This window comes from Naegleria fowleri, assembly GCF_008403515.1.
Source record: "Naegleria fowleri strain ATCC 30894 chromosome Unknown tig6, whole genome shotgun sequence".
Lineage (NCBI taxonomy): Eukaryota > Heterolobosea > Eutetramitea > Acrasida > Naegleriidae > Naegleria > Naegleria fowleri.
This window is the reverse complement of record NW_025407938.1, coordinates 809,758-836,535: the sequence shown is the minus strand read 5'-3', so window position 1 is coordinate 836,535 and position 26,778 is coordinate 809,758. Positions and strand designations below refer to the sequence as shown.

The window sequence follows — 26,778 nt, the reverse complement described above, 5'->3', positions numbered from 1 at the left end:
CTCCTCAATAAATTATGACAATGTCCAAAGATCAAAATTCACATGGTCCTGAAATTCCTCGTGTCCAGAATGGAACACCTAAAAGTATTTGCTTTTGGCACCGGTCGTCATGAGCTCGAGAATATCCTTCTCTTTTGGTTCAAAATACACAATCAGACTGTATTTCCAAGACACTAGACTTTCCTTAATTTTCTGATATGGAGGTGACATAATGACCTCATCACGGCTATTATTTTCTGATTGCACTGCATTCTTTGAATGATCTTTTGTCTCTAGGTAATCCTCTTCTTCAATGATGCTGTCGACATTATCATTTCCATGATTCTCTTCCATCTTTCCAAGGTCTAAATTATGAACAGAACGTTTGGAGGGAGGTGTTTTTAACATTTCATCGTCCAAATCCAGATGATGTATGATGACTGGCTTGTTATCATCTTCCTCCTCGTCAATAATGATTGGATCAGAAACACGGGGTTTTTTGGTTGAATTTAACTGTTTTTGAATTCTCTGTTTTTCTCGTTCCCATTCTTCATTGGTGTCATGTCTCCTCAATAAAAAGAAATTTGAATAACTCTTTCTAAATTCAAAAGTAAATTGTATGGTTCTACATTTTACAACTTGTAAGGTTCGATCCGAGGACATTTCGTGTTTTAATTCTGTAACGCTAAACATTTTTCCGTTCACCAACGAAGTTTGTATAGTTTCATAAATTTGGTTTTTCAAAAATGGTTTTAAATATTCATAAAATTCATTTAAATGCTCCTTTTTAAACCAATTCGAGGCCAAGGATGTTTTAAGTGTGGATTTGTCTTTCAATTTATCAAACATGCAAATTTGTAAAACCACATTCCGATGAATCTTGACCATTGTCCGAATTGGAAAATGTAAAGTTTCATTTCCCGACATGAGTGATGGTGAAATTTCAATAACATCTTCCGATGATTCTTTGTTGTGAGAATTATTATTCGATGAGAAGGAAGTTCGTTGTGCTCTTCGTTTGATGGTCAGCTTGGCTGAGCTTTTCATTTTTTTTGGAAAAGTTGCTGCCCGCATATGGCCGGCTGCCCGCATATGGCCGAGTGGTTTTTCTGGAACTGTGGCAGCCAACTGGTCCAGCGTTCGAATCCCAGGGGTTGCTGCTGTTATCGTGAGCAGTTTAAACACCTTTACTTCCGGGGTGCCTGCTAGGAAGTCACTACGTATCTTACGTTCGGCTTGTAAATAATGTACATATAAACTATCGAACAACGTTTATCATCGAATAAACCCATCCCTGAATTTTTTTTGGAAAAGTTGGTTCAGCCGCCACTGGAATTAAAGGGGCGAGATTTAAGCTATCCAAAGGAATTTAATTGAGTGGATTGGATTGATCACCAACTAAATTGGTCATCACCATCACCACTACAACAAGAATAATTTGTTTAATGAAATTTTCAATTTATTTTTTTTCTCGTAAATGTATTACGGCAACATGATGGTGATAGCTGTCATGACATAACGTCACAAATCTAGAGTGATAAATGGTAAATCTCAAAAATCTAATGCTTTTTGTAATTATCTAAAATTTCTCTGAGGTGAAATTTCTTACGAATGACTGTCCTTACGTCGTCATGCTTTTGGAGCTGCTTCAAGAATGGAATTAGCTTCATAAGTTCACGATCTTCCTTATCGTCAAACCAACTGAGAATCGGTATTCCATTATCAATTTGATAGCCGTACGCCTGAGGAGAGTTGTCCACAATGACTGTCTTGGAAAGATCACGTCCCAAGACTTCTAAATCTTTCAAATAGTTTCGTTCAACATCGATACATGAATTTCTGAACACACGATACTTGATAAATTTTCTATCTGGGTCGAGAATTGAGAGTAATTTGTCGGCATAGACACTTTGTGAGGCAGTGAAAACAACCACTTCGAAAGTCTTGGACACAGTTTCCAAAAATTCGACAAAGTATGGTCTTTTTCGTACATAGACTGTGTATTCAACACCATGGAATAATACTGTAAATGTAAAATCAGCGTCTGGGATAGGTTCAGTGCTGCAATGAACAAGTGTTTCGTCGAGATCGAGAACTAGAGTAATTTCGGGAGTACCTTGCTCCTTTGGGGGGAGGCAATATTGAATTGGATAAATCTTAGGTTTTGGAGGAAGGTGGGCAATGAAATCAAATCTGTTTGTGGTGGAGGTGGAGAGTAAAGAGTGACAATGTTTGGTGTGTAATTGTGTCATTTGATCACGATACGGTTCATTCATGTTGCCGAAGAATGATGTTCACGAATTGGATCACACAACAATGAAAATTAATGAACAACAACGAATGATTCGTTATTAGGTGATTTTTGTTCTTCAGTTGTTTGTCATTATTATAAGAAACTTACGGATTAAATTCATCATCATCTTCGTATTCAATATCCAAAAGCTGAGAATATGAAAAGTCATAAATATCTTCTTCGTAATCCTCTTCTTTTTGCATGGCTTGCTCGTCATAATTTACACCAAGGGTAATATCAGTATCAGACTCACTCAGTGAAAAACGACGTGGAGAAAAGAGCTCATCTTCATTGGACGTTGTTGAGGTAGAATCAGAATATGAGAGTTTACGAAGAGAGAGTGGAGAAGGCGGTTTTGTTGTGGTGGTGATGGCTTGTTGTGATGGTTGTTGATCAGTCGTTGTTTCATTTTCATTCCCTTTCCGTTCTATTGTATCGAGCGATGTGGCAATGATTTGAATATATGTATGGTGAATAATATCAAAATAATCATCATCAATACAGTATGTGTGTTAGCTATACCACAAACAAAATTAAAAAAGAAAATTACTTTTTTGTGTTGGCTTGTTTGGCGAGGAGGTGATGAACACCGAATTTTTGGTATTATTCGTTGTGTTAGACATAATCAATCAGGAATATGTGTTCCGTTGTTGTTTTTGATAAGAATTTCGTGATAAAAAGAGTGAGTTCCCGATATGATGATTGTTCTTCAAGTACAGGTGTTGGTCTGTGATAACAATAAATTGTTATTGGAGTAAATGATGGATGGATCAACAAGATTGTTTTCAAAAAACCGTTAAAAAATAGGTATGTTTGACTTGATTCAGAATTTTCTCTCTTTTGGAAACTGAAAGTAAAACAACAGAAATGACGTGTGGTTTTGCTCTCACAAACCGTTTTGTGGTCGAACAAAGTGCTGGCGGCAGGGAAGAAGAGCAAGTCTTGCTGTATTTTTTTGTTGGAATTGATTTTTTTTATAAAACGGTTTTTTTCAATTAACGGCCGATGATGAATTTGCTTGGAGGGAAACAAGGTTTTGAATGAATTTAAGAGATCTCCTGCTCCAACAACATCTTTCCTTGTATCCCACAAATGATCTTCTCATAGGAGAGGTGAATGCCAGAGATGAATTGCAAGGCGATACAAGTAGTACCCTTCGATGAGTCTGACCACATTTTGATAGGAAAAAAATGATGAGAAGAGTTGGAGAGGCTCACCTCTTGACTAAGATCAATCAATGGAAACAATTAGGATGTTACATGAAAAACCATGCAAGAGAGCTCGGAATTGGATATTATTACTCTAATTCAATTGTTTGCTCGAATAATAATTCAATCCACACATTTTTCATTTCCGGTCAACAAGGTACAAGACAGATCCGAAATTATAGGACATGTAATGCAAATTCGTATGGTGTTACTAAAACAAAAGTCATCACACCATCAAAGAAGAAGAATATTGAAACTACTCATTTGCTCCCTTCCTCATCAATGCAAACTCACGACGACGATCAACATGTCGGCATTGTACATTCCACCAAGAGTGGCGTAAATACAGAAGATACCAACATCACTTTTGGGGATAGAAAAAATCAAGAACAGACTATGCAGAGCGAATCAAAGCATTCAATTTTTGAGAAAGAACCATGCGTTGTCAGTGATCAGGCAATTTTAAACAAGAAAAAATCACAAAACGCACCTGAAGAAGCTACCGATGATATTTATTCTGGAAATTATGAAGAGGAAATCAAATCAGAGGATGATAGCATTCGTTCCTCCAAGAAAGAAAAACTCACACCCATGATGTCTCAATATTTCAAAATTAAGGAGAAACATTCCGATTATTTACTTTTATTTAGAATGGGAGATTTTTATGAAATGTTCTTTGATGATGCAGTACGAGCGTCACAAATTCTTCACATTACAGTAGGTGTTGATATTATTGTCAAGCTAGAATGTTATTTTTTATTGACTGCTCTATTTCCAAAATAGTTGACAAAACGAGGAAAACATTTGGGAGAAGATATTCCAATGGCTGGAATTCCACATCATGCACTCGATGCATATTTGCAAAAACTCATCAAGAATGGTGTTGTCGTTGCAATTTGTGATCAAGTTGAGGATCCAGCAGAAGCAAAGAAAAATAAGAAAATTGTGGAAAGACAAATTACTAGGTTGTATGTGCTTTGTAATTGATATTCAGGAGATTTTGTGACTTGTTTTAACGTATGCAATATTTGGATGAATCAATATTGTTATGATATATATGAACTGCAACATTCTTGTATGATTTATTGTTCCATTTCACATGTTCAGAGTGACACCTGGTACTCTGGTGGAAGATCGATTTCTTGAGGCAAGCGAAAACAACTATCTTGCCTCTATAGGTTTACCAGAAAAGTTCTCTCTCAATGATGAGGGGCATAAGGAACAACAAGTCACTCTAGCATGGGTTGAACTCTCAACAGGAGAATTCAATTATGTAAATTGTGCATGTAAGTAGTTGTTGAATTATCAGTGTGCCTAAATATATATGTATTTTAATACTTGGCATTACTGTACACAAGTTGGGAATTTGCAATCTGAATTACTGAGGTTGAGTCCAAGTGAAATACTTGTACCAAAACAATTCGAGGGAATACTCAAAAATAGACTGCAGGACTATCATGTCACAATAAGAAAACAAAGTTCTTTTCATCACTGTTCCGATATGATTCAAAAACATTTCAAGTTGGACAATCTGTCGAACTATAGTGGGGTAAGTACATGATACCTCCGTTACCTTCTTTGTGACATGCAGTATACCACAATGAATTTTCACTTTTTACCACAATGATTACCATGTGCTCTTGAAATGTCCAGCTTGACATTTTAACATGTGGATTGATATTAGATTATGTGAAAGAAACACAAAAGGGTCAAATGCCAACGCTAAACATTCCTGGAAAATTTAAAATGGAATTAAATTTGTCCATTGATTTGGCCACTCGTAAAAGTTTGGAACTTACACGAACCTTATCTGGTTCAAGAAAGGGAAGTTTACTTTCAATTATCGACAAGTGTGTGACAGCATCTGGAGCAAGATTGCTCTCCTATCGATTGGCTTCTCCACTTGCTGTTCCTTCGGAAATTGAGGATCGATTAGACTGTGTCGAGTTCATGGTCGACGATCTCCACTTGATTCAACAAATTCGAGACTTTTTGAAAAATTGTTACGACATGGAAAGATCCATTCAACGACTCAGTCTCAGTCGTGGAAGTCCAAAGGATTTGTATTCAGTGGCTGCCACAATTTTGCAATGCAAAAACTTGAAAGAGTTATTACAGAACAATCAAACAAAGCGTGCATTGCAACCTCCCAAACTTCTTCAAAAGACCATTGAAGAATTGAACACACCGGAACAGCTTGACATTATGGAAGAAGTTCTTTCAGCCCTCAAAGAATACGATGACCTTCCCAACTCGGTCCATGAAGGAGGATTCATTAAGCTTGGCTATTCCAAAGAGTTGGATGAGTGGATTCATCTGAGTCAACACAGTGAATCTCTCATTCAAGATCTTCAAAAGCAGTACAGAGACATGACTGGCATCTCCAGCTTGAAAATTAAGAACAATAATATAATGGGTTACTTCATTGAATGTTCAGCGACCTATAAGGAAAGGTTACTTCAAATCAAAGAATTCACTCACAAACAAACCATGACTAATGCTGTTCGTTTCAAAACGACACGTCTCGAAGAGTTACAAGAGAAATTGGGAAAGGCCCAACAAGAAGCCATTGATATGGAACTCAAAATTTTCTTCCAACTTCAAAAGAAAGTACTCGCTCTTGCCAAATCACTACTTCTTTCTGGACAAGCTGTTTCATCTGTTGATGTGTATTCTTCGTTGGCCTTACTCGCAAGAGAACGTAATTACAAGAGACCTCGAGTGTTGCCGTTTTCTGAGACACTTGCATCAACGAATGACCCTCTCAATACCATCACGAATGGTTCTCCATCACACCATGCCTTGTCAATTCCCATGCTTCATATCGAAAAAGGTCGTCATCCGATTGTGGAATATGCTCAACAAACGAGTACTGCAAAAAATCCATCCAACAAGAATGCACTTGGAATTACCTTTGTTTCCAATGATTGTGTCATGTATAATAATGAAAATCGACTCATGTTATTAACAGGTGCAAACATGGCAGGAAAGAGTAAGTAGAATTTTAATTAATTAATTGATGAAAGATCATCCAAAAACTGAAACTTTATTATTTGTTTATACAAATTTCGCAACAATGAATCTCAATGTCAACGTTTCGACAATACACAAACCACCAATCAGGCACCTATCTTCGTCAAAATGCACTTATTATCATTTTGGCTCAAATGGGCTCCTTTGTGCCTGCTGAAAAGGCAGAATTTATGGTTGTTGACAAGATATTCAGTCGTGTGGGTGCCTCTGACAACTTGGCCAATGATCAAAGTACATTCATGGTGGAAATGGTTGAAACTGCAAATATTCTCAATCAAGCCACAAATAAGAGTTTTGTCATTATGGATGAATTGGGACGAGGTACTTCAGTGCTTGAAGGTCTGAGTATTGCCACTGCTGTCGTTCAACATCTTCACAACAAGATTCAATGCAGAACTCTCTTTGCCACTCATTTTCATGAATTAATTGAGAAGGCAAAAGAATTGAAAAGCATGAAACCATACAAGTTAGAGGTGAAGGTAAACTCGAGAAATGAAATTGAATTCACCTACCGAATTGTTCCAGATAAGATTGTGGATGGTCAGAGTGCTGCCTCAACACATTCTTCGTATGCCATTCAAGTTGCCAAATTGGCAGGGGTGCCCCAAGTAGTGACAGATGAAGCAGAAAAGATTCTGAACAAGTTGAGAGCAGAGAGAAGCACTAAATGACATCAATTAAAGGGCAGAGAGAAAGTAGTAAAATAATCTCTCTGTTAGATGGGGTATAGACTCTTTCTATTTCCAACTTGTCTGTCACTTTTCATTGTGTTTGACAAAAAACATCAATCAAAAAATACTCTCAAGATTGCAAGCGTAATTGTGTTTTGAGATTCGGTAAGTCTTTCGTAGCATCATCATCATCCTCTTCTTGATAACTGTTTCAAAACGTTATTTCATTTGATAATTGCTGATACACTTTCATCGTCTTCATATACTTGTATCATCCTATGGTGACATGTCCGTTATTACCAACATGATGAAAATTATCATCACCAATTATCATAATCATCATCACCAACGTAACTCGGCATAAATTGATGGGATTCAAATGAAACACCAAATGACACACACCAAACAATTGTCGTCATTGCACGTGTGAATATATATATATCGACCATCCACCTCTCTCGCTCTATCACAACAATATCACCAAATCGACTCATCATCTTTACGTACGGACAGAAATCATTGAGAGAGTTTCAACAACAACAACAACCTATTTGTATTCATAACTTCTGGTTCTCTCTCTCTCTTTGGAAACACACTATTTACAACCACAACAACAAGCCAAACATTCACTGGCCAGTGGATCACCAACAACATTCATTTCAACAACATTACAACTGTGCATTCTCCAATCATCATCACCACCACCACCACAGAACAGCCATGCCCGTCTTTAATCTCTTCAAACGAAACACTTCTGCCAAGGACTTTGAAAATGCGAGAAGTGAAAATCGAAAAACTATTGGCGCTAATAAGAGTTCACATGACTTGTCCAAATTGCAGGGAGATATTTCATCCTTTGATAACAAATCACAGCATGTAGGATCATCATCATTGGATGAATCTTCCTCTACGACTCAATCTTCTGTGGCAGCCATGGCTGTTCTTTCTAAATATAGTAATACTTCTGGAAAGAAGAATCAAGAAAAGATGCCAACACCAGAAGAAATTATGGTACTCTTTGAGAAATTGTTAAAATATCACGGAATTACACCAACCGATAAACGACACAAAATCATGATGATGAAACCATTGGAAGAAAAATGGAAATTGATTAAAATTATGGAACAAACCAAGAAAGAAGCTGAGAAATTGCACACTGTCAAGGACACACCAGAATACATTACACATCGATTGAAAGAAGAACCCACAGTTGGTACTGTGACAGAATTAATTTCTCTGTTGAAGAGTGCAAAATCTGAGGATTGGATTAAAAAGTTTTTGGAATTGCGAGGATTGGAATGTTTATTTCAAATATTGATGGATAGTTGTGATCAACAAATTCAGGAACAGTAAGTATATTATTGAATTTGAATATGGAATTTGATGAAACTGAACATGAATCTCCAAATGTGCCATCCTTTCAATCCGTCTTTTTCTATCATTCAAACGGATGAAATTGTGTCATCCTTTCAAAATCCATGTTCATCTCATGTGTCATGACATTTCACACAGAGGTGGAACTTTGCGTGAAGAATTCTCCGATGATGAAGATGCCAAAGACGAAAAGGAAGAAGAAGAAGAGGACGAAGAGGACGAATTACTCGAGGAACAAGATGAAGCTGCCACTCCAAACAACCCCAACACACCTCAAGAACCACAAGTGGTGGAAACAAAGAAAATTAAGGCCATCATTCCACCAAAGAAAAACGAAAAAGATCCCTATGATGCTCTCCAATCGGAATGTGTCAAGGCATTGCGTACACTCATGAACACCAATGTCGGTCTCCATGCATTCTTGTCCAATAAGGAAAAATCCGTGTTGGCCATTACGAAAATTCTCGACTCTCGAAATACTCGAACCAAAACACAAATTTTCTTCTTGTTGGCAACCATTTGTCGATTCGAAGATGGTTTTTGGATTGCTCTCGACTCAATGAACAAGTACAAGTTGAATCGAAAGGAACGTGCAAGATTCCAAACTCTTGTCCGCCTCCTAAAGAAGAAGGTTGAAATTTCCGAAGAGAATGTCTTGTTAAAAGTGTCACTGATTGTCTTTATCAATGCTTTGATTAATTCTCCACAGGACATTCAATTGAAGAAACAACTCAAGAAAGAATTTGTAGATTTGAAAATGATTGACATTAGTGAACGATTAAAAGCAATGGATCTCGATGACACACTCACCATGCAATTATCCATTTTCGAAGAGGAAGTTCAAGACATTGAAGACATTGAAGAGGATGAAGAAGATGTTGATATAGACTCTCTGGAAGATCCAATGCAAATTCTCAAGTTGATTCGAGTTCAACTTTCTGGTTCAGAAGCATTTGATTATTTTGTGAAAATTCTTCAATACTTTTTAATTGTTTCTGGAAAGTCCAATGAAAAGGAAAAGTCAAAGAACATGAATACTCTATTGAATATGATTAAGAAAGCAGTTGCATTCAATGAAGATGGTGGAGTTGAAGAAGTGAGTGTTCGAGAATTGCAATTAGCAGATCGTGTAGAAACTCAACAACGAAAAATCACTCAACTCGAAACTCGATTCCTCAAACTTGCAGAAATGTTAAAGAATGGTAAAATTGATGAAAAAGTCATTGAAAAGTTCATTAGTTTGACATCCAAAGAGACCAAACAATCATTCCAAAAATCCATCGAAAATATGGATCCAAACGATTTGCAAGAAGAATTCCTCAAAGATGCTGAAGAATTTCTTGTCAAAGTGAAACCTAAAAATGGAATTGATATTGAGACCGTTCAAGCACCTGATGAACTCAAGAAACACATGAAAAAGTTAGAGACTGAGTTGAAATTTATGACCTATAAGGCCAAACAATTGGAAAAGCAATTGCAATCTGGAGGTGGTGGTGGTTCTGGTTCTGGAGGTGACTCTTCATCCAACACAAACAACAACAACAACACCACCGATACCACGTCGAATACGAATAATAGCAGCACTACCACAGACGTTCCTAATCCTCCAATGGGTGGCGTTACAAGTACGGATAGTTCCATTCCTTCTGTTCCACCTCTACCAGGCATGGGTGGACAAGATGCTCTTGTTCCTCCTCCACCTGGCATGGGTGGTATTCCAATGCCTCCTGGAATGGGTGGTATTCCAATGGTTCCAGGTATGGGTGCTGTTCCTGCTGGCTATGTTCCTCCAAAACTTCCAACCTACAAGAGCACCACAGCTATGAAAGGTGTTTTCTGGAATAAGGTTGCCAACAATCAATTGAAAGACTCGATTTGGATTAAGAAAGACATTGTGAATGGATTGGAAGCAATCGAATTGGAACAATCCGAATTGGAAAAGTTATTCGCCAAGAAGGAATCCATTGTGTTGGAAGCAACCACTGCCAAGAAACCTGAAAAGGTGACTCTCATTGATCCAAAGAAGGCTCAAAACAGTGCCATTGTGTTGGGATCGATGCGATTGGAACACGATCAAATTAAGCATGCCATTTTGAGAATGAACGAAGGTGTATTGGCTCCAGAAAATGTCAAAGCTCTCAAAGACATGGTTCCAACACCCGATGAAAGACAAGCTCTCGCCGACTATCACGATGATTTCAATAATTTGGGAACTACCGAACAATTCTTGACCAAGATTATGGACATTCCAAGACTTGAGGAACGTTTGGAGTGTTGGCTCATCAAGTCTCGATTCCCTGCCTCTGTGGCATCGATTGAACCCGACATTGAGAGTGTCATTAACAGTTGTAAACAATTGCAACAATCGAAAAAGTTACAGAAAATTCTTCAAGTTATTTTGGCCATTGGTAACTTTATCAATGGTAATAAGAAGGCTGTTCATGGTTTCCAACTCAATGCTCTCTCGAAACTGAAAGACACCAAAGCCACTGGAGCCAAAATGAACATGTTGGATTATATTGTACAATTTTTAGAGAAACATCATCCAGAGGTGATGAATTTCCATGAAGAACTTGCTGCCTTGCAAGCTGCTGAGAGAGTTTCCATTCAGGGAATTAATGCAGAATTGAGTGAAATGAAAGCAGGTGTGAATTTTGTTGGACGTGAAATTGAGAAATCCGATATGAATAATGAGCAGGATCGATTCCGAGAGGTCATGATTGACTTTTTGGATTATGCCTCTGAGAAGGTCGAAAACTTTGAATCACAAATGAAGGAAATGCAAAATCAAATTGAAAAACTTCAAGTATTCTTTGCAGAGGATCCAAAGAAGTTTACTCCAGAATCCTTCTTTGCTACCATGAATGCCTTCATTTCAGACTTTAAATTTGCGTATAGTGAAATTTTGAGAAAACGTGAAATTGAAAGAAAGAAATTGGAAAAGGAAGCCAAGGACAAGGAACGTCAACAAAAAGTGGCTTCCTCACGAAAGAAGAAGGAAGAACAAGGAGAACAAGGAATTTCTAGAAAACCCAGAGCTAACGGTAATGCATCCAATGGTGAAACTCAAGATACTCATCGATCTTCCATTGGTGAGGATCAAGGTGACTCTTCACAAACCTTGTCTGGTGGTAGTGGTGAGGAGAAGGGAGTTTTGGATAAGACATTGGATTCACTCATTGATGGTTCTGGATTTAAGAAGGGTGTTTCAGCCAATAAGAAGAAGAAAGCAGCCGCTCAGAGTGCAGTGAATTTAATTCAAAAGCTAGAAATTGAAAAGATCAATGAAAGTAGTGATAAAGATGGAGGTGATCGTGTGAATAGTGTTTCATCCACTCCACGTGATTCACTGGCTTCACCAGTGGCAGAATCTGCCACCACACCATCAGAGGATCAGGTCATGATGAGACCACGATCGGGCGCCTCCAAAGCACCAAGTAAGAGAAGACTTAAACAAGGTGGTGATGATTTGTAATTAAAAGGTTTTTAGCATTGCTAACTGTTGTTATTTGATGTTTGTTGTAAAATATTAAAAATTGATTGAACAAATTAAGTAAAGATTTTGAACACGTGCAGACCTTTGGACCTTCGATTACCTCAATCGAGTTTGCATCCTTTGGAATGACAAAGCGTAACTTCCGTTAATGGTGTTGCCATGTTTTATATATAATGTGTTGTCATGAAGTTTTAATGGTATAAAAATGAAGTTAAACTGAATTTCCACCAGCTCCATAAAATTGACCATATGAAACTCAAACAAATAGTGGAGAAGGTTGTTCGATTCGTGAAAAGATGACAACTCTCTGAATTTAAAGAACGTGTGAAACACGTGATGTGAAAAGAATTCAAAGAACTCTCTTTGGCCTTGTAACAAGATTTATGTCGCTCAAGATGTCAATGTGCCATTTGAAACTCTGAATAAACATTGGGTCATCACCCAACCTTTTACAAAACAAAAAATACAAAAAAAAATGGTCGCACCAAAACGTGGAAGAGGCTCATCATCCTCTGGCAGAGGTAGAAGGGAACAAAACAAGTCATCCACACGAGACTCTTCTGATATTGTCATCAGATCTGATGGCGGCAAGAGAGAGGTGGTTAAGAAGTCTCTTTCACTCTCTGAAAGATTCAGTAAAGTCCATGAAAAGTCATCCACTGTAAAGGGCATCACCAAGAAAACTAACACCAACAAGGGCGGAAGAGGTAGAGGCGGATCAACCAGAGGTAGAGGCGGAAGAGGAGGTGGTCGTAAGAGAGGAGGCAAGAAGGAAGTCAAGAAGCCAAAGACCAAGGAAGAACTAGACAGAGATATTGAGAGCCACATGAAAGCAGAATCTGATGATAACAATGGTTCTTCATCTAAGACCGCCGAAGAAAACAACGACTCATCCGAGCAATAATCATGCACAAGCTATGTGTGCATTGATGATTTTATTGTATACTCATGATGATTGCGACGACGTTGTATGCGATGATGATGATATAATGATGACGAAACTGATTACTTTCACATTCTCTACTAGTAGTCGTCAATTTTCCTTCAGTACATACAACTCGCGAATCATTCACGCATCATGTAACCAACAACAACATCAAAGAAGAATATTATAATATATTTCCCTAGTGCTAATAATGATATGAATGAATTATCTATTTATTATTGATACCCGAAGCTTGAAGATGCAGGCTATTGGTCAACAACTGTTGGTCTGAATGGGAGGAGAAGAGTAATCTCGACAGGGACAAAAGGAGCTTTGTGAAATGATGATGATTCCAGGATCATCTTTAGGCCCTTTTAATAGATCTTCTCTCTGTTACGACCAGTTCATTGGGAAAGAACCATCTTCATGTTAATGAAGACAAGGTGATTGTTGTTGTTGTGGTGGGTGGTGTGAAATTGTGAAAGTTGAAGAACTGTTGCCTTGCCTTTCAAAACCTACAGAGGAGGTTCACATGTTTGTTGTTGCCGAGGAATTCCTTTTGAAGAGAGAGCTCTCTGTGAGCGAATGACTCTCTGGTTGCTGCGACCACATGTGAGGATGGATCTGTTCTTTCACCGTCCAATCTCCCAAAAGAGGTATATACAATGTCTTCTCTCAAGGTTGTCAAGTGACTCGAAAAATCATAATGATTCCAGAATGACCTCTTGTTGTGATCATCCACAAGAGCTACGTCGCTAAAAGAACTTGTCATCTCCGATCCTGTTTCCAAAGTGCGCTTCTCCTTCTCAACAACAAAAAAAATGCATCGTCATCATTTTGCTCGTTCCTTTGCGTCATCTTCGCTATCTTCCTGTCTGTTTGCATCCAACAACAATCAAAAGTGTCATCCCATCATCAAAAAACATGTTCTCACGTCCTCCATCTATGAAACGAGACGCAAGTCATCCAATTTCTTTTTCAACAACAGTATCATTAACACAAGAAGAAATTTGAGCGTTTGTGTGGTCGGAAGCGGCCCAGCAGGCTTCTACACTGCCAAACAGTTGTTGGGAAAGGAGTGTCAAGCAATTTTCGGAAAGGAGTCAGTGAACATTACGATTATTGAACGATTGCCAACACCGTATGGGTTGGTGAGATATGGTGTCGCTCCAGACCATCCCGAAGTCAAGAATGTTCAAAATGATTTTGATCAAGTGGCTTCCGATCCAAGAGTCCAATTCATTGGAAATGTGTCACTCGGAAAAGATGTAAGGCTGAAAGAGTTGCAAGAATTATTTGATGTGGTCGTTCTATCGTACGGAGCAGAAAGCGAAAGAACCCTCGGAATAAAGGGTGAAGATTTACAAGGTGTTGAAAGTGCAAGAGAATTTGTCGCTTGGTACAATGGGCTTCCATCTCATACCAAGGAGCATACAGCTGAAAAATTCAAAAATCTGGTACAGAACTCAAAGAATGCAGTTATTATTGGGCAAGGTAACGTTGCACTCGATGTAGCTAGAATATTGGCTCGACCTGTAGAAACGCTCAAACCCTATGATGTCACCTCTCAAGCTATGCACGTTTTAGAGAATTTTAACAAGAATTTAAATCATATTTTAGTGGTGGGAAGAAGAGGACCTGTTCAAATTGCAGCTACCACAAAAGAATTAAGAGAATTGATCAAGCTTAATTGCCTCCATGTAGATCCTGCACAAATACAGGATGAGAATTTGGATGAAATCTCTAAGGAGCAATTGCATAAGGAGGGCAGAGTTAAACAACGTTTGATACAATTATTACAAACAGCAGTGGTGAAACCCACCTTGCCTGATAACACAAAACTCGTCGAGCTTGTTTTTTTCAGAAATCCTGTGGAGTTTATACCGAAAAAGGATGACCCCTCTCGCATTGGATCTATTAAATTTGAAATTACCAAACTCGAGAAAGACCCTAACGGTGGACTTGAACCAAAAGCTGTTGGAACTGGCATTTTCGAAGAAATTGAATGTGATTTGGTGTTTAAAAGCATTGGATATAAGAGTGTGCCTGTGGATCCAGACATTCCATTCGATCACAAAAAGGGAGTTGTTGTCAATGAGCACGGAAGAGTTGTGAATCCTCACAATAAGCAACCCTTAAATGGAGTTTATGTTTGTGGTTGGCTGAAACGTGGTCCTTCTGGTGTTATTTTGTCAAACATTTATGACGCTGAGGAGACTGTTGAGTGTATAACTAATGATTTTTCATCAGGCAACCTAGCTTGCTCCAAAAAAGATGCTCACACAAATCTTGTCTTGACACTCCAGACCAAGAACATTCCTTTTGTTAATTTTGGTCAATACAAGAAATTGGAGCAGTTCGAAGTGAATGAAGGCCAAAAGATGGGAAAAATTAGAGAAAAGGTTTTGCATGTTCCTGATATGCTCAATATTTGTTTCAAGTAAATGTCCAAACACACACTCATGATATACATTTACTGTATTCAGTCCCGAATGATGCTGTTATCCATACTACGAAGAGTAACTCGGAAAATTTCAAAGTAATTTTCCTGCTTTTGAGGTTTGATCTGTACGGTCGTTATTGATACCAAGACATTAATCAACGCTCTCTATTTAATTTTCCTACTGTTGACATCGGTAGCCGTTTGTTGACGATCGATGTTCGTCTCTGGCTTCCCCAATTCGTTCTGCAGCAACGAATATGCAACGAATTAATTCACCCTTTCTCTATGAAACCAATAAAACCGTCATCCAATTTTCAAAAAAAATTTCCTTTTCGTTTTCCGTTTCACATCGATCTCACAAACAACTTTTGCGTCACCATTTCGAAGATTTGCACACACACTTGTTGGATCTCTGTGTTTCATTCACTCGAGAAAGTGCGCATAATAGCCTTGTTGTGTAACATACAGCAATTGGTAATATCATCATTAAAAGAAGCAGAATCCACGTGGTGGTTCAAATTTTGCATTGAGTGATCACCCTTTTTTCAAATTTTGCAATTTCCTAAATTTTTGAGAGTAGAGAAACAACCACACGATCATCATTCTCGGAACACCCTCCTTTCCGTTCAAATAGTATATAGTATTCATCATCATCATTATCATCAAATTGTTGTAGCATTCATTGTTATCATCATTAGAAGTGGTACAAAACTACTACGAACGATCAGTTTTACCACCACATTCCACAATCATCATCATAACTACCGCCATTCAATAACCTCACCACTACCACTGACCACCATTATTAGCGTTATCATCATTATCACCACCATCCTCCTCCTTCTCATCGTCATGATGTTCCAATTCAATTCCTCCAGCTCCGTCTCCTTCTCCTCACTCTCTCCATTCTCGGGATGGAGTCTTTTACTCTACTCGTTCACCAACATGTCCCTCCTTCAACATTTACTTTTATTGTTCATTGCTTTGTGTGTGTTATGGACAGCCTTTGCCAATACTTGTCGTAAATATCTCTATTCCGTATTGGATAGCACAGTTTATGAGAAGGGAAAGAGTTTTACGGAACATCTCATCAACCGAACCGATGGTTTTGAATGTAAAGTATTTACCTGTAAAACTAAGGATGGCTGTCGATTGCAGCTACTACGAATTATTTATAAAGGAGAAGAGGAGAAGGATCATGTGAAGAAGATGAATAGTAGTAGCTGTGATCAAGAAGCCGCTTCCACTTGCTCTTTACCATCATTGAAGAATGATTCCTCACACAACAACCACCCCTCAAAACAACCACACTCACACACTCTTCATCCTTCCACCATTAATTATTGCAAATCGGCTCAACAACTCGAAGAATTGTTGCACGATCGTGAATTGCACAAACAAAAACCAGTGATTTTTCTACAACATGGTTTACTGGAGAGTATGACTGTTTGGTGTCTCCATAAGGATTCTCTGGCATTTCAATTGGCACGAAAAGGGTTTGATGTTTGGCTTGGAAATAATAGAACTTCATGGTTTGGTCAACAACATTTAGTGTCTCGGTTGCATGATGAAGTCAACTTTTGGAAATTCTCAATTGATGAAATTATTTATTACGATTTACCAGCCATGATTGATTTTGTGAGACAAGCGACTGGACAGGACAAAATTTGTTGGATGGGCATGTCACAAGGTGCAGGACAATTATTTGCAGCTCTCAGTTTACCTGAATTTGAACATTATAAGAATTATTTGTATGCCATTGTTGGAATTTCACCTGCATGTTTCTTGAAGAAGAATCCACGTAGCTTTATTCTGAGAATTTTAATGAAAATTCCAAGATTTTTCTTTGGGGATCGTGAATTTGTTGTGGGTGTGGCATTCTCACAACTCTTGCTCCCCAAGAACTTTATTGGATACATGGGAGAACGTGCGTTGAGGTGGTTGAATATTCAACAAAATCCTCTTCCAGATGATCCCATGAAGGGTGAATGGTTCAAGAATATACCTCTGGGTTGTACTTCCGTGAATAACGTCACACATTGGTTCAACATGTTGAAAACAGGTGGATGTTTAAGGAAATTTAATAATAAGGAGGTCTATCCGATTAATTCCATGCTTGCAAAATGGAAAGAAATGTATCACTCGACAGAGCATGATGATACCATCTCCAATTCCGCTCGTACCAATGATGCAAACTATGTTCCTCCAATTTTGGTATGTCTCGGTGCAAAGGACAATGTGGTCGACTTTGAAGAGAGTTTGAAACAATTTGGATGTGACACTTGTTCTTCATTGCATGAATCATGTCGTGATAATAGTGAAGAGGCAATAACAACCCATAGTAATAATAATAACACAACCACTAAGGAAGGTAGGCTAGAAAACTCCATGAAATCGTGCCATAGCGCTTTTAAACGATGTCGAATTTTAGTGGAACCCGAGTATGGACATACTGATTTTTTGTGGTGTCAGGTCAATGACAAGTTACTGCGACACTACAATGAAATTATAGGTTTCGTACAAGAGCAGGCCAAGCTTGCTCGTCGTTGTCAGCAACAGCAACAACAGTAACAACAACAATAAAAGACTCACACTTTGCATTCATCCCATGATGAGAACCTTCTTCATATCACACACAGAACGTGGCTCCTATTATCCAAGGTGGTCATTGAAAGTTTAAGTCTGCCAATCAAAATTTTGTTTGAAAAAAAAATGAAAAAGACCCTCTTTCGTCAAGCCTCATCTTCGCTCCGTTCTGTGCTGAGTCATCACCAACATCATCCAAAAACTACGACCACCCAAGTGGTGCTGCAGAACAGAGCCTTCTCTCAAAAACTCTCCGTTAACCGATTGGAATTAATTGATACCAATGATGCTTCCGTTTTGGAGAATTTATCAAAAGAACAACTTCAAAATTTAGCTAAACTCCGTAACATTGGTATTTCGGCTCACATTGATTCTGGTAAAACAACACTCACTGAACGTATTCTTTACTATACGGGACGTATCAAGGAAATCCACGAAGTAAAAGGAACCGATGGAGTTGGTGCAACTATGGACTCCATGGACCTTGAAAGGGAAAAGGGTATTACTATTCAAAGTGCTGCTACTCACTGCAAATGGGAAGATCACCACATCAATATCATTGATACTCCGGGACACGTGGATTTTACCATTGAGGTCGAACGTGCATTGAGAGTGTTGGATGGTGCCATTTTAATTTTGTGTAGTGTGAGTGGTGTTCAGTCTCAATCATTGACTGTGGATCGACAAATGAAGCGATATGGTGTTCCTAGATTGTGTTTCATCAACAAGTTGGATCGTTTAGGTGCAAATCCAAATCGTGTCATTCAACAAGTGAGAGACAAATTAAAGTTGAATGCAGCAGCTGTGCAAATTCCAATGGGTTTGGAGGATAACTTGCAAGGAGTTGTTGATATTATTGAAATGAAGGCTCTCTATTTTGAAGGTGACAATGGTGAGAGAGTTGCCGTGAAGGAAGTTCCTGAAAGATACCTGGAAGAAGCTAACGCAAAGAGAAACGAGTTGTTTGAAAGATTGGCAGAAGTTGATGACCAATTTGCTGAAAAGTATTTGGATGACGCTGAAATCACTGTCGATTTTGTTCACACAGTCATTCGTAGAGTTACCATTGCCAACAAATTTGCTCCTGTTTTTATGGGAAGCGCTAAGAAGAATACGGGTGTTCAAGCCTTGTTAAATGGTGTGGTTCGTTACTTGCCAAATCCTGCTCAAGTTCCTAACTATGCCATTGACTGTTCAGAAGAGAAACAAGGCGTCCCTGAGTCTGAAAGAAAAACAAGAATTTTTGCTGACAATACAAAACCATTTATTGGTTTAGCCTTCAAGTTGGAAGAAGGAAAGTACGGACAATTGACTTATATTAGAGTCTATCAAGGTTCTTTGAAGAAGGGCTCTTCCATTATTAATGTTAGAACTGGTGAAAAGGTCAAGGTTCCTAGATTGGTCAGAATGCACGCAAATGAAATGGAAGACATTTCAGAAATTGGTCCTGGTGAAATTTGTGCTCTCTTTGGTGTCGATTGTGCGAGCGGTGACACATTCATTTCCAACATTAAGAACAAGTTCACTTTGGAAACCATGTTCATTCCTGAACCAGTCATTTCAAAATCTGTTCAAGTCAAGGAACGTACTAAGGAAGCTGTGTTTGCAAAGGCTTTGAGCAAATTCCAACGTGAAGATCCAACATTTAAGGTCACATTCGATCCGGAGGGTAATCAAACCATTATCAGCGGTATGGGTGAATTGCACTTGGATATCTACGTTGAAAGAATGAAACGTGAATTCGATTGTGAAGTCATTGTTGGTAAACCCTACGTTGCATATCGTGAGACCATTCAATCACGAGGAGAATACAACTATACTCACAAGAAGCAAAGTGGTGGTGCTGGTCAATATGCTAAGGTTATTGGACACATTGAGCCAATGGATGATAGCGAAATGGCTGAGGTTCTTGACAAATTCCTGTTCGAAAACCGTATTATCGGTAACGCCATTACACCAAGTTATATTGCTGGTTGTGAGAAGGGTTTCCGTGAAGCCGTCGTTAAGGGACCACTCATTGGATGCCCTGTATGGGGTGTTAAGGCAATTTTGAGTGATGGTGCTACTCACCCTGTCGACTCTTCTGAATTGGCCTTTAGAATTGCTTGTGTTCAAGCCTTCAAACAAGCTTTCGATAAGGCAAGACCAGCCATTCTTGAACCTATCATGAGGGTTGAAATTGTTGTTCCAGAAGAATTCCAAGGTGAAGTTTTGGGAAGCATTAACCAAAGACGTGGACAAGTCACAAACTCTGAAAGAAGTGCCAGCGATGCCTCTTGGACTATTTGGGCTGAAGTTCCATTGTCAGAAATGTTCGGTTATACAACAATTTTGAGAAGTTTAACTCAAGGAAAGGGAGAATGCAGTATGGAATACTTTACTCACCGTCTTGTCACACCTGACATTCAACAAAAGATTGTTGAAGAAAAGAATAGAGAAAATAATGGTGGATCGGCAGCTTCAAACGACTCAAAGAAGAAGAAGTAGGCATTTTGACTCACGTTACAGTAACGGCAATTTTGAAACGAAACATCCTCTACAAACGGATGATAACATAGTCACCCCTAAACATAAACAGATTATTACTCTGTACTGATACAATAAACCATTAACGAGTTCACTTTCCTCATATGCATTCAATTTTACATATTCAATTTGCCGCTTGCACCATTTTAATGTCACTATGACGTACTGGAAATCTACTGATTGTGACTCTGTGAATCCGTATAGTATAGGGAATCTGTTGAGTGACATCCCAGCGCATGTTCATCTTTTAGTTTCTGGGCATGATTTCAAACAAACAACTTGAATTAGGTATTCATGTATGGGATGCTTAATACCGTAATTTAGCATGTTCTTATGCAGATTTTTCTGTTACATCAGGCAAAACACTGTTGCATCTTTTGCAGTTCTAATTTTTGCCCAAATACGGCAAAAATAAATGCCAGACGCCGTTGTTGCGTAATTATCTGTCGTAGCATTTTCTTTCACGGCGAAGTTTGTCCAAAACAAATTTGCGTCACAACCACCACTAGGTGTGTGTTTTCAAAACCAGAGAGCCGAGCTGCTGACAACAGCTGTTGTTATTGATTCCACAAGATTTTGCATTCACCATTGATCCAGTCAATACTAACGCCACATTCACATCATCATGTTATTCACTCAAAGCAAAAACGCAACAGCCTCGCATCATTCAATGATGACGACATCAAGTGACATTAATCCGAGATCCAAAATATCTATGATCACACCAACAAGACCCTCCTCGAAGACCGATCTATCTTCTTCCAATACTCTGACTAACTCTTCCAATACTTCGTTACTCACTCTCACAACAACAATCTCATTCGACTCAAAGACAAGTGTCGTTTCAAACCCGCCACAAAAGCCTTCAAAACTTCCTCCCTTACAACTCTCGCAAATTCACTCGAACTCTTCCTCATCCACAAACTCCATAACGGCAACAGCATCATCTTTTGAAAACACCACCATCAATGAACCACCACCACCCTCCACTCCACGTGTGATCAACATTGACAAGTACTTTTCCTTATCTCAGTACATTCACGACCAAGAAGCCTCCCAAGTCTTTCATCAATTTCTGAAAAAGAAACGCAACGAAGAAAGTTTGGAATTCCTCTTGGAATTAAATGAATTGAAAAAGATCCCACCTTCTCACACCCAATCCATTGAAGAGAGTTTGCAACGGATTCGAAAGCAATACCTCGTGAGTGGAGCTGTGAGTGAATTGAATGTGAGTCGTGCTGCAAAAGTACATGCCTTGGAGAGAATCGATCGATATTTAGTGCATCAGCTAAATTCTTCTTCATCAATTCCATTGGGACATGCCATCAAGATCAATCATAACAATAACGCACTCTGGAATTCCTCTCCTTCCTCATCGCCACACTCACTCTTCATGCTCTCTCCTTCCTCATCGAATCTTGATGATGAGAGTTTGATGTGTATGGATCCAAACCATGCTGGAAGTGGACTCAGCAGCAGCGGTTCTGGTACTCTTCTCGTCGCAAGTTCTTCTTCTTCTACTCCACCAAGGATGACCATGAATCCGAGTTCCTTCTCTTCCTCCTCATCCTCCTTGAGCTCCTCTCCAACAATGAGTAACATCCTGATCTTACAAGATCCTAACCGACCCTACCACAACAACAATTTTGACACTACAACATCGGCTATTTCATCTCAAACCTCTCGCTTGACTGATTCTTTTTCCATTCCAACAACATTGGCCACCAATTCTCTTTGGAATGCTTCTCATTGTTTTAAAGAACTTGAATTGGAGGTTCGTTTGCAATTACAAAATGAATCCTTTAAGGAATTTAAAGCATCGGATGAGTTTGAACATTTTGTTTTGACCAAAGTCATTGAGCAGAGTATGAATCATCAGCCTCCAGCGTATCCCTCTTCCTACGTAGCGGAAACAGATTCATTATCCTCTTCGCCCTCATCCAGTAGTGGAAACATGAGCTCCTCTCCAACCTCGAACAACTACTCTTCCAATAGAAATCCTTCCACAACAAGCAGTAGTGCTGGATTTTTTGCAAAACTATTCAAACGTAAAGAAGGCAAAAATAATTCCAATCTTGGAGAACACTCACCGACCAACAACATCACTCTGATTGCGGGCTCTTATTCACCACAAACTACTTCCTCCTCCAACACCTCTCGAAGCAGTGGGGATTCATGGAATTCAGCCTTATTCGAGGGTGGTCAACCGGTACAAGAGGATTTGCAATCTTTGGAATTTATGGAGAATGTTCCTTTGAGAAGATGGACCACACAACAAACCATTGCCTTCTTTCAATTTAAATTGGAATTGCCTGAATATACGGATCAAATTAAAAAGCATGAAATTAAGGGAATGGATTTACGAGTGTTGAAAAAGGAAAATGATCATCGATCCGGAAACAATTCATTATTGGAATCAACATCCTCGATGAACAATAGCTCACCAATCATTCCATCGTCCTCTTCCTTTTCCTCTTCTTACGCATTATCATCCTCGCCAACCAATAACCTTTCTCAACAAGAAGCGGATGAACATCATCTCATTCAGCAAAAGAAAATCGATCAACTCTACAAAAAGTTGAAAATGGCCAAACTCGGACACAAGAAAAAGTTAATGAGAGAAGTGAATGAAGTTTTGACAAAATATTACAAGCAACAGCAATTGAATTTGCAACAATCACAACAGCAGAGTCAACAACAAGCACAGAGAATGTCTCCTTCTTCTTCTTCACTATCATCATTATCACCTCAATTAACAGACCAATACCCTCAGAGAGCAAAAAGATCTCTTTCACAACCTCAAGAACTTGTTGCAAAAACAGGTCATTCAGAGACTGATTCTCTGAATCCACAGTGCACAGTGATCATCAAACTGACCATTCTTCCACTCAATCAAAAAAGAGTCTTTACAGTGAAAAGTCACATCACAATGGATCAATTGAAACAGTGCATTCTGAAAGAGATTTCAGATCTTTTAGAGATGAGAGGCATTGATAAATCCAGTTATGGTTCCTTCTTTGAGCATCGATCAATACTTTCGAATAAGGATGAAGTGATTCAATCAAACGAGGAATTGAGAGAATTCCTTTCTCAGAAATTTATGACCTCCGAGATTCCGAGAGGTGGAAAACCAACAACACACGTCTATCCAATGACAAGTCCATTTGCACACATTAAAATTGAGATTTAATTTTGTTCGTGCAATACATGTGGTTACAACATGAAGTTTACAAAAAAATTGAGAAAAGAGCCGAATCCATCTGTGAGAGGTGGTACCACTGTTCTCATCATTCATAACTGATATATACATTTATTTCGTTAAATATTAATAATAACCATTGAGTACATAAGCACACATTATCCCGTGTTATCTTCAATAACTTCATCCCGAGACCTCAACAAATATGGGAACGAAATTCTCTTCAGCTGTTGGTAATTCCATTGGACAAAATGATTTTCTGAATGATTTGTGTGGTGCAGAACCTATTCGGAATCATGATGAATTCTGGAATAAGTTTGCGTTTTCTTCTCTTTTATCCATATCTCAGGCCATTATTTCGGAACAATCATCATCATCCGAGAGCATTTCTTCCATTGGAAAGGTAGCTCGTGCTGTTTCGTCTTCATCGGTTTTAAATGTTGGAGATTATTTTCCTCTATCGTTGCTTCATCCAGAAATAATGGAAAAACATTTATTTAAATATGCCTCATTGATGCGTATGTTTTACAGTTTAATATCATTGATTGAATTGCGTTTCATCGAATTTTACATATGTTTCGGAATAATATTCATATCACATACTTTCATTAATGGATTATTCCTTGACTTTGTGAACATTTTCTCAATATATAATTATACACACATATTCACAATTTAATTGGATGAATTTTGGTCGAATGCACATAATGGATTCGAAATTAATTGACGATCAAACTTTTCAAAATTATTATTCAATTTTAGAAACGAATAATTTGAACACCGGATCACTTGTTTCATTCATGCTGACTCTCTCACAGTGGCTACTTAATCGAGTCAATGCTGGACAATCTGAAGAAAACAACAATGAAACCTCAACAACGGTAGATCGAGAATCCATTCTTGTCACGTGCAATGCATTCGTGATTTTCAGATTTTTAATTCACCGTATTATCATGGATTGTGAAAATAATTCAGATTTTCTTAAAGCTCATTTGTATCATTTACCTCCAGGATTCAAGCTCTCTCCAAATATTTATGAAAATTATTGCTACATTGATGAAGAAACAAATCCTGAATATGAAATTGAACAAAATAAGCGAATCTCCTCTCCATTAGTGGCCAGAGTCTTCATGGAGTCTGCTCTCTTATTTTTAAGCGAATCTAGAGTGACCATTCACAATTATTTATTGCATTTGGAAGTAATGAACTGTCTACTAGTACTGTTTAGTACCTCCCTGTACGGAGGAGTAATGAATGAATTGGAAGAAGAAAATGAAATTATTGGAAGAATTAAGGAGTCGGGACGAGAGCACAATATTTTCTTAGAGGAAGCCATTCACATCATGAAAACGAGAAAACATTTCAAATCCAATTGTGTATCATTTAGTCCTAATCGACTGATTCACACCTTTTTACAAAATCACATCATTTATAGATTGTCAAAAAAAGAAGCCTCTCCATTTCAAATATCCATTCGCTCGACTCTACAGAAAATATTTACAAAACTTGGAGAAACAGCCACATCAATTCTATATCTTCCGTATAATGCCTACAGAAATCTATTTTACAAAGAAACGAAAGAAATGGAATACAGTGAACGATTAAGCGAAATGCTTCCTGAACTTTTAGGACGAAGAAGTATTATGAATTTGCTGCTCTTGATTTTCTATCGAAAAAACGATAACTCTATCACCAATCCCTATCTTTCTCTCTTTTCTACTTTGCAAAATTCTGATGACTCCCTCAGTTCTCACAAGTTGTGGAACTATACTGATTATACTTCTGTCGAGTATGAACCAAGAAAAGATGTGACAGAGGCTACTGGAATTTCATTTGAAAAATTGTATTCATCACTTGTGAGAGATTTTGAAGAAGAAGAATGTACAGTACTGACCTATGTCCTTCTGCATGAAAACAAATCATTCAGAGAGTTTGTTCTCTCGAGAGGAGATCCTGAAACGATATTACTTCCTCTTCTTCACAAAATTTACAATTCCAAAACAGAAAGAGCCAATCATGTGTACACATTGCTGATTGTTCTCACCTTACTGACTCAGGATTCATTATTTGTAATCAACACTCACAAACAAGTCATTTCATCAGTTCCATGGTTTACAGAGAGGATTTTGGATGAGATTCGACTTGGAAGTTTGATTGTTGCAGTCTTAATATCACTTATTCATTATAATATTACACACCAGAAGGACATGTATTTGAATAGTTTTTGTTTGGCAATTATTTCAAATTCAGGTCCCTATTTCTCAAATATGCATACCTATACTGCTCAAAGAATGATCACACTCACGAGATTGTTAACCTTAAAGTATGAAAAAGTGAGTCTTTCAGAGAAGACTGAAGAAAAAGAAACCTATTTATCACTCTTAAAACTCATATTGGAAACTATTAATTGTATACTCACCACAAACAAGGAAGGTGGCTTGCGAAAAAATCTGAGACTTGTTTATGAGTTGCTATATCAACGACGAGTGGTCAAAAAACTCGAAGACCTTGGGATTTGTAGAGATTTCGTTCACAACCTTAAGATTATCATTGAGTATTTTGATTTGAAAATTTCAAATATTTTGAATATTGAACTTGGAAAGATTTCATCAGCAACGACAACGTCATCTGTGAGTAGTAGTGGCAGTAATAACGATCCTAAAATGACAACCTCCCACCTTTCTCCATTAGATTTGAATTCCTCTGGTGATGTGTTTGAGGAATATCTGGATCTGTCGCAGAAAGAAACACGAAACTGGAGTTCAGAAACCTACATGGAAAATATTTTAAAGGCATCTCAATTTTGGACACTAAGTAAGGCAGAGCAACACTTAAAGATCATTCCATTCTTTACGTCGCAGTTTTCTGAAGATGCAGAATCTGAATCATTCTTTATTGGATACATGTGGAATATTATAGCACGGTTTTGCGAGTCGCTCTCATTGACTCTTCCTTATGATGACGAGGAACATGCTCAGCACAACGATGAATCAATCCAAGTCACAACTCTTTGAGGAAGTTTTGAGATAAAAGCTTTGACTTTTG

At 38.2% G+C, this 26,778-nt stretch overlaps 10 protein-coding genes across 10 annotated transcripts; 8 read left to right on the top strand and 2 right to left on the bottom strand.

Annotated features, from left to right (window-relative positions):
* Window positions 1-78: 78 nt before the first annotated feature.
* Window positions 79-1,026, bottom strand: FDP41_010640 (uncharacterized protein; the record flags this gene model as incomplete). Its single annotated transcript, XM_044700961.1, has 1 exon — window positions 79-1,026. One exon carries the CDS (start codon window positions 1,024-1,026, stop codon window positions 79-81), a length of 948 nt encoding a protein of 315 aa, XP_044568288.1.
* Window positions 1,027-1,538: 512 nt separating this feature from the next.
* FDP41_010639 (uncharacterized protein) lies at window positions 1,539-2,895 on the bottom strand (the record flags this gene model as incomplete). Its single annotated transcript, XM_044700959.1, has 3 exons — window positions 1,539-2,172; window positions 2,381-2,699; window positions 2,823-2,895. The coding sequence occupies 3 exons, from the start codon at window positions 2,893-2,895 to the stop codon at window positions 1,539-1,541; spliced, it is 1,026 nt and encodes a 341-aa protein (XP_044568287.1).
* Window positions 2,896-3,462: 567 nt separating this feature from the next.
* Window positions 3,463-7,184, top strand: FDP41_010638 (uncharacterized protein; the record flags this gene model as incomplete). The annotated part of the gene is made up of 6 exons (XM_044700958.1): window positions 3,463-4,197; window positions 4,264-4,448; window positions 4,588-4,766; window positions 4,839-5,029; window positions 5,134-6,472; window positions 6,604-7,184. The coding sequence occupies 6 exons, from the start codon at window positions 3,463-3,465 to the stop codon at window positions 7,182-7,184; spliced, it is 3,210 nt and encodes a 1,069-aa protein (XP_044568286.1).
* A 720-nt stretch (window positions 7,185-7,904) lies between these two features.
* Window positions 7,905-12,033, top strand: FDP41_010637 (uncharacterized protein; the record flags this gene model as incomplete). The annotated part of the gene is made up of 2 exons (XM_044700957.1): window positions 7,905-8,533; window positions 8,697-12,033. The coding sequence occupies 2 exons, from the start codon at window positions 7,905-7,907 to the stop codon at window positions 12,031-12,033; spliced, it is 3,966 nt and encodes a 1,321-aa protein (XP_044568285.1).
* A 496-nt stretch (window positions 12,034-12,529) lies between these two features.
* FDP41_010636 (uncharacterized protein) lies at window positions 12,530-12,958 on the top strand (the record flags this gene model as incomplete). Its single annotated transcript, XM_044700956.1, has 1 exon — window positions 12,530-12,958. One exon carries the CDS (start codon window positions 12,530-12,532, stop codon window positions 12,956-12,958), a length of 429 nt encoding a protein of 142 aa, XP_044568284.1.
* Window positions 12,959-13,800: 842 nt separating this feature from the next.
* FDP41_010635 (uncharacterized protein) lies at window positions 13,801-15,423 on the top strand (the record flags this gene model as incomplete). The annotated part of the gene is made up of 1 exon (XM_044700955.1): window positions 13,801-15,423. The coding sequence occupies one exon, from the start codon at window positions 13,801-13,803 to the stop codon at window positions 15,421-15,423; it is 1,623 nt and encodes a 540-aa protein (XP_044568283.1).
* Window positions 15,424-16,274: 851 nt separating this feature from the next.
* On the top strand, window positions 16,275-17,993 carry FDP41_010634 (uncharacterized protein; the record flags this gene model as incomplete). The annotated part of the gene is made up of 1 exon (XM_044700954.1): window positions 16,275-17,993. The coding sequence occupies one exon, from the start codon at window positions 16,275-16,277 to the stop codon at window positions 17,991-17,993; it is 1,719 nt and encodes a 572-aa protein (XP_044568282.1).
* Window positions 17,994-18,134: 141 nt separating this feature from the next.
* FDP41_010633 (uncharacterized protein) lies at window positions 18,135-20,495 on the top strand (the record flags this gene model as incomplete). Its single annotated transcript, XM_044700953.1, has 1 exon — window positions 18,135-20,495. One exon carries the CDS (start codon window positions 18,135-18,137, stop codon window positions 20,493-20,495), a length of 2,361 nt encoding a protein of 786 aa, XP_044568281.1.
* A 664-nt stretch (window positions 20,496-21,159) lies between these two features.
* On the top strand, window positions 21,160-23,724 carry FDP41_010632 (uncharacterized protein; the record flags this gene model as incomplete). Its single annotated transcript, XM_044700952.1, has 1 exon — window positions 21,160-23,724. The coding sequence occupies one exon, from the start codon at window positions 21,160-21,162 to the stop codon at window positions 23,722-23,724; it is 2,565 nt and encodes an 854-aa protein (XP_044568280.1).
* A 214-nt stretch (window positions 23,725-23,938) lies between these two features.
* On the top strand, window positions 23,939-26,747 carry FDP41_010631 (uncharacterized protein; the record flags this gene model as incomplete). The annotated part of the gene is made up of 2 exons (XM_044700951.1): window positions 23,939-24,251; window positions 24,496-26,747. The coding sequence occupies 2 exons, from the start codon at window positions 23,939-23,941 to the stop codon at window positions 26,745-26,747; spliced, it is 2,565 nt and encodes an 854-aa protein (XP_044568279.1).
* Between the last annotated feature and the right edge of the window lie 31 nt (window positions 26,748-26,778).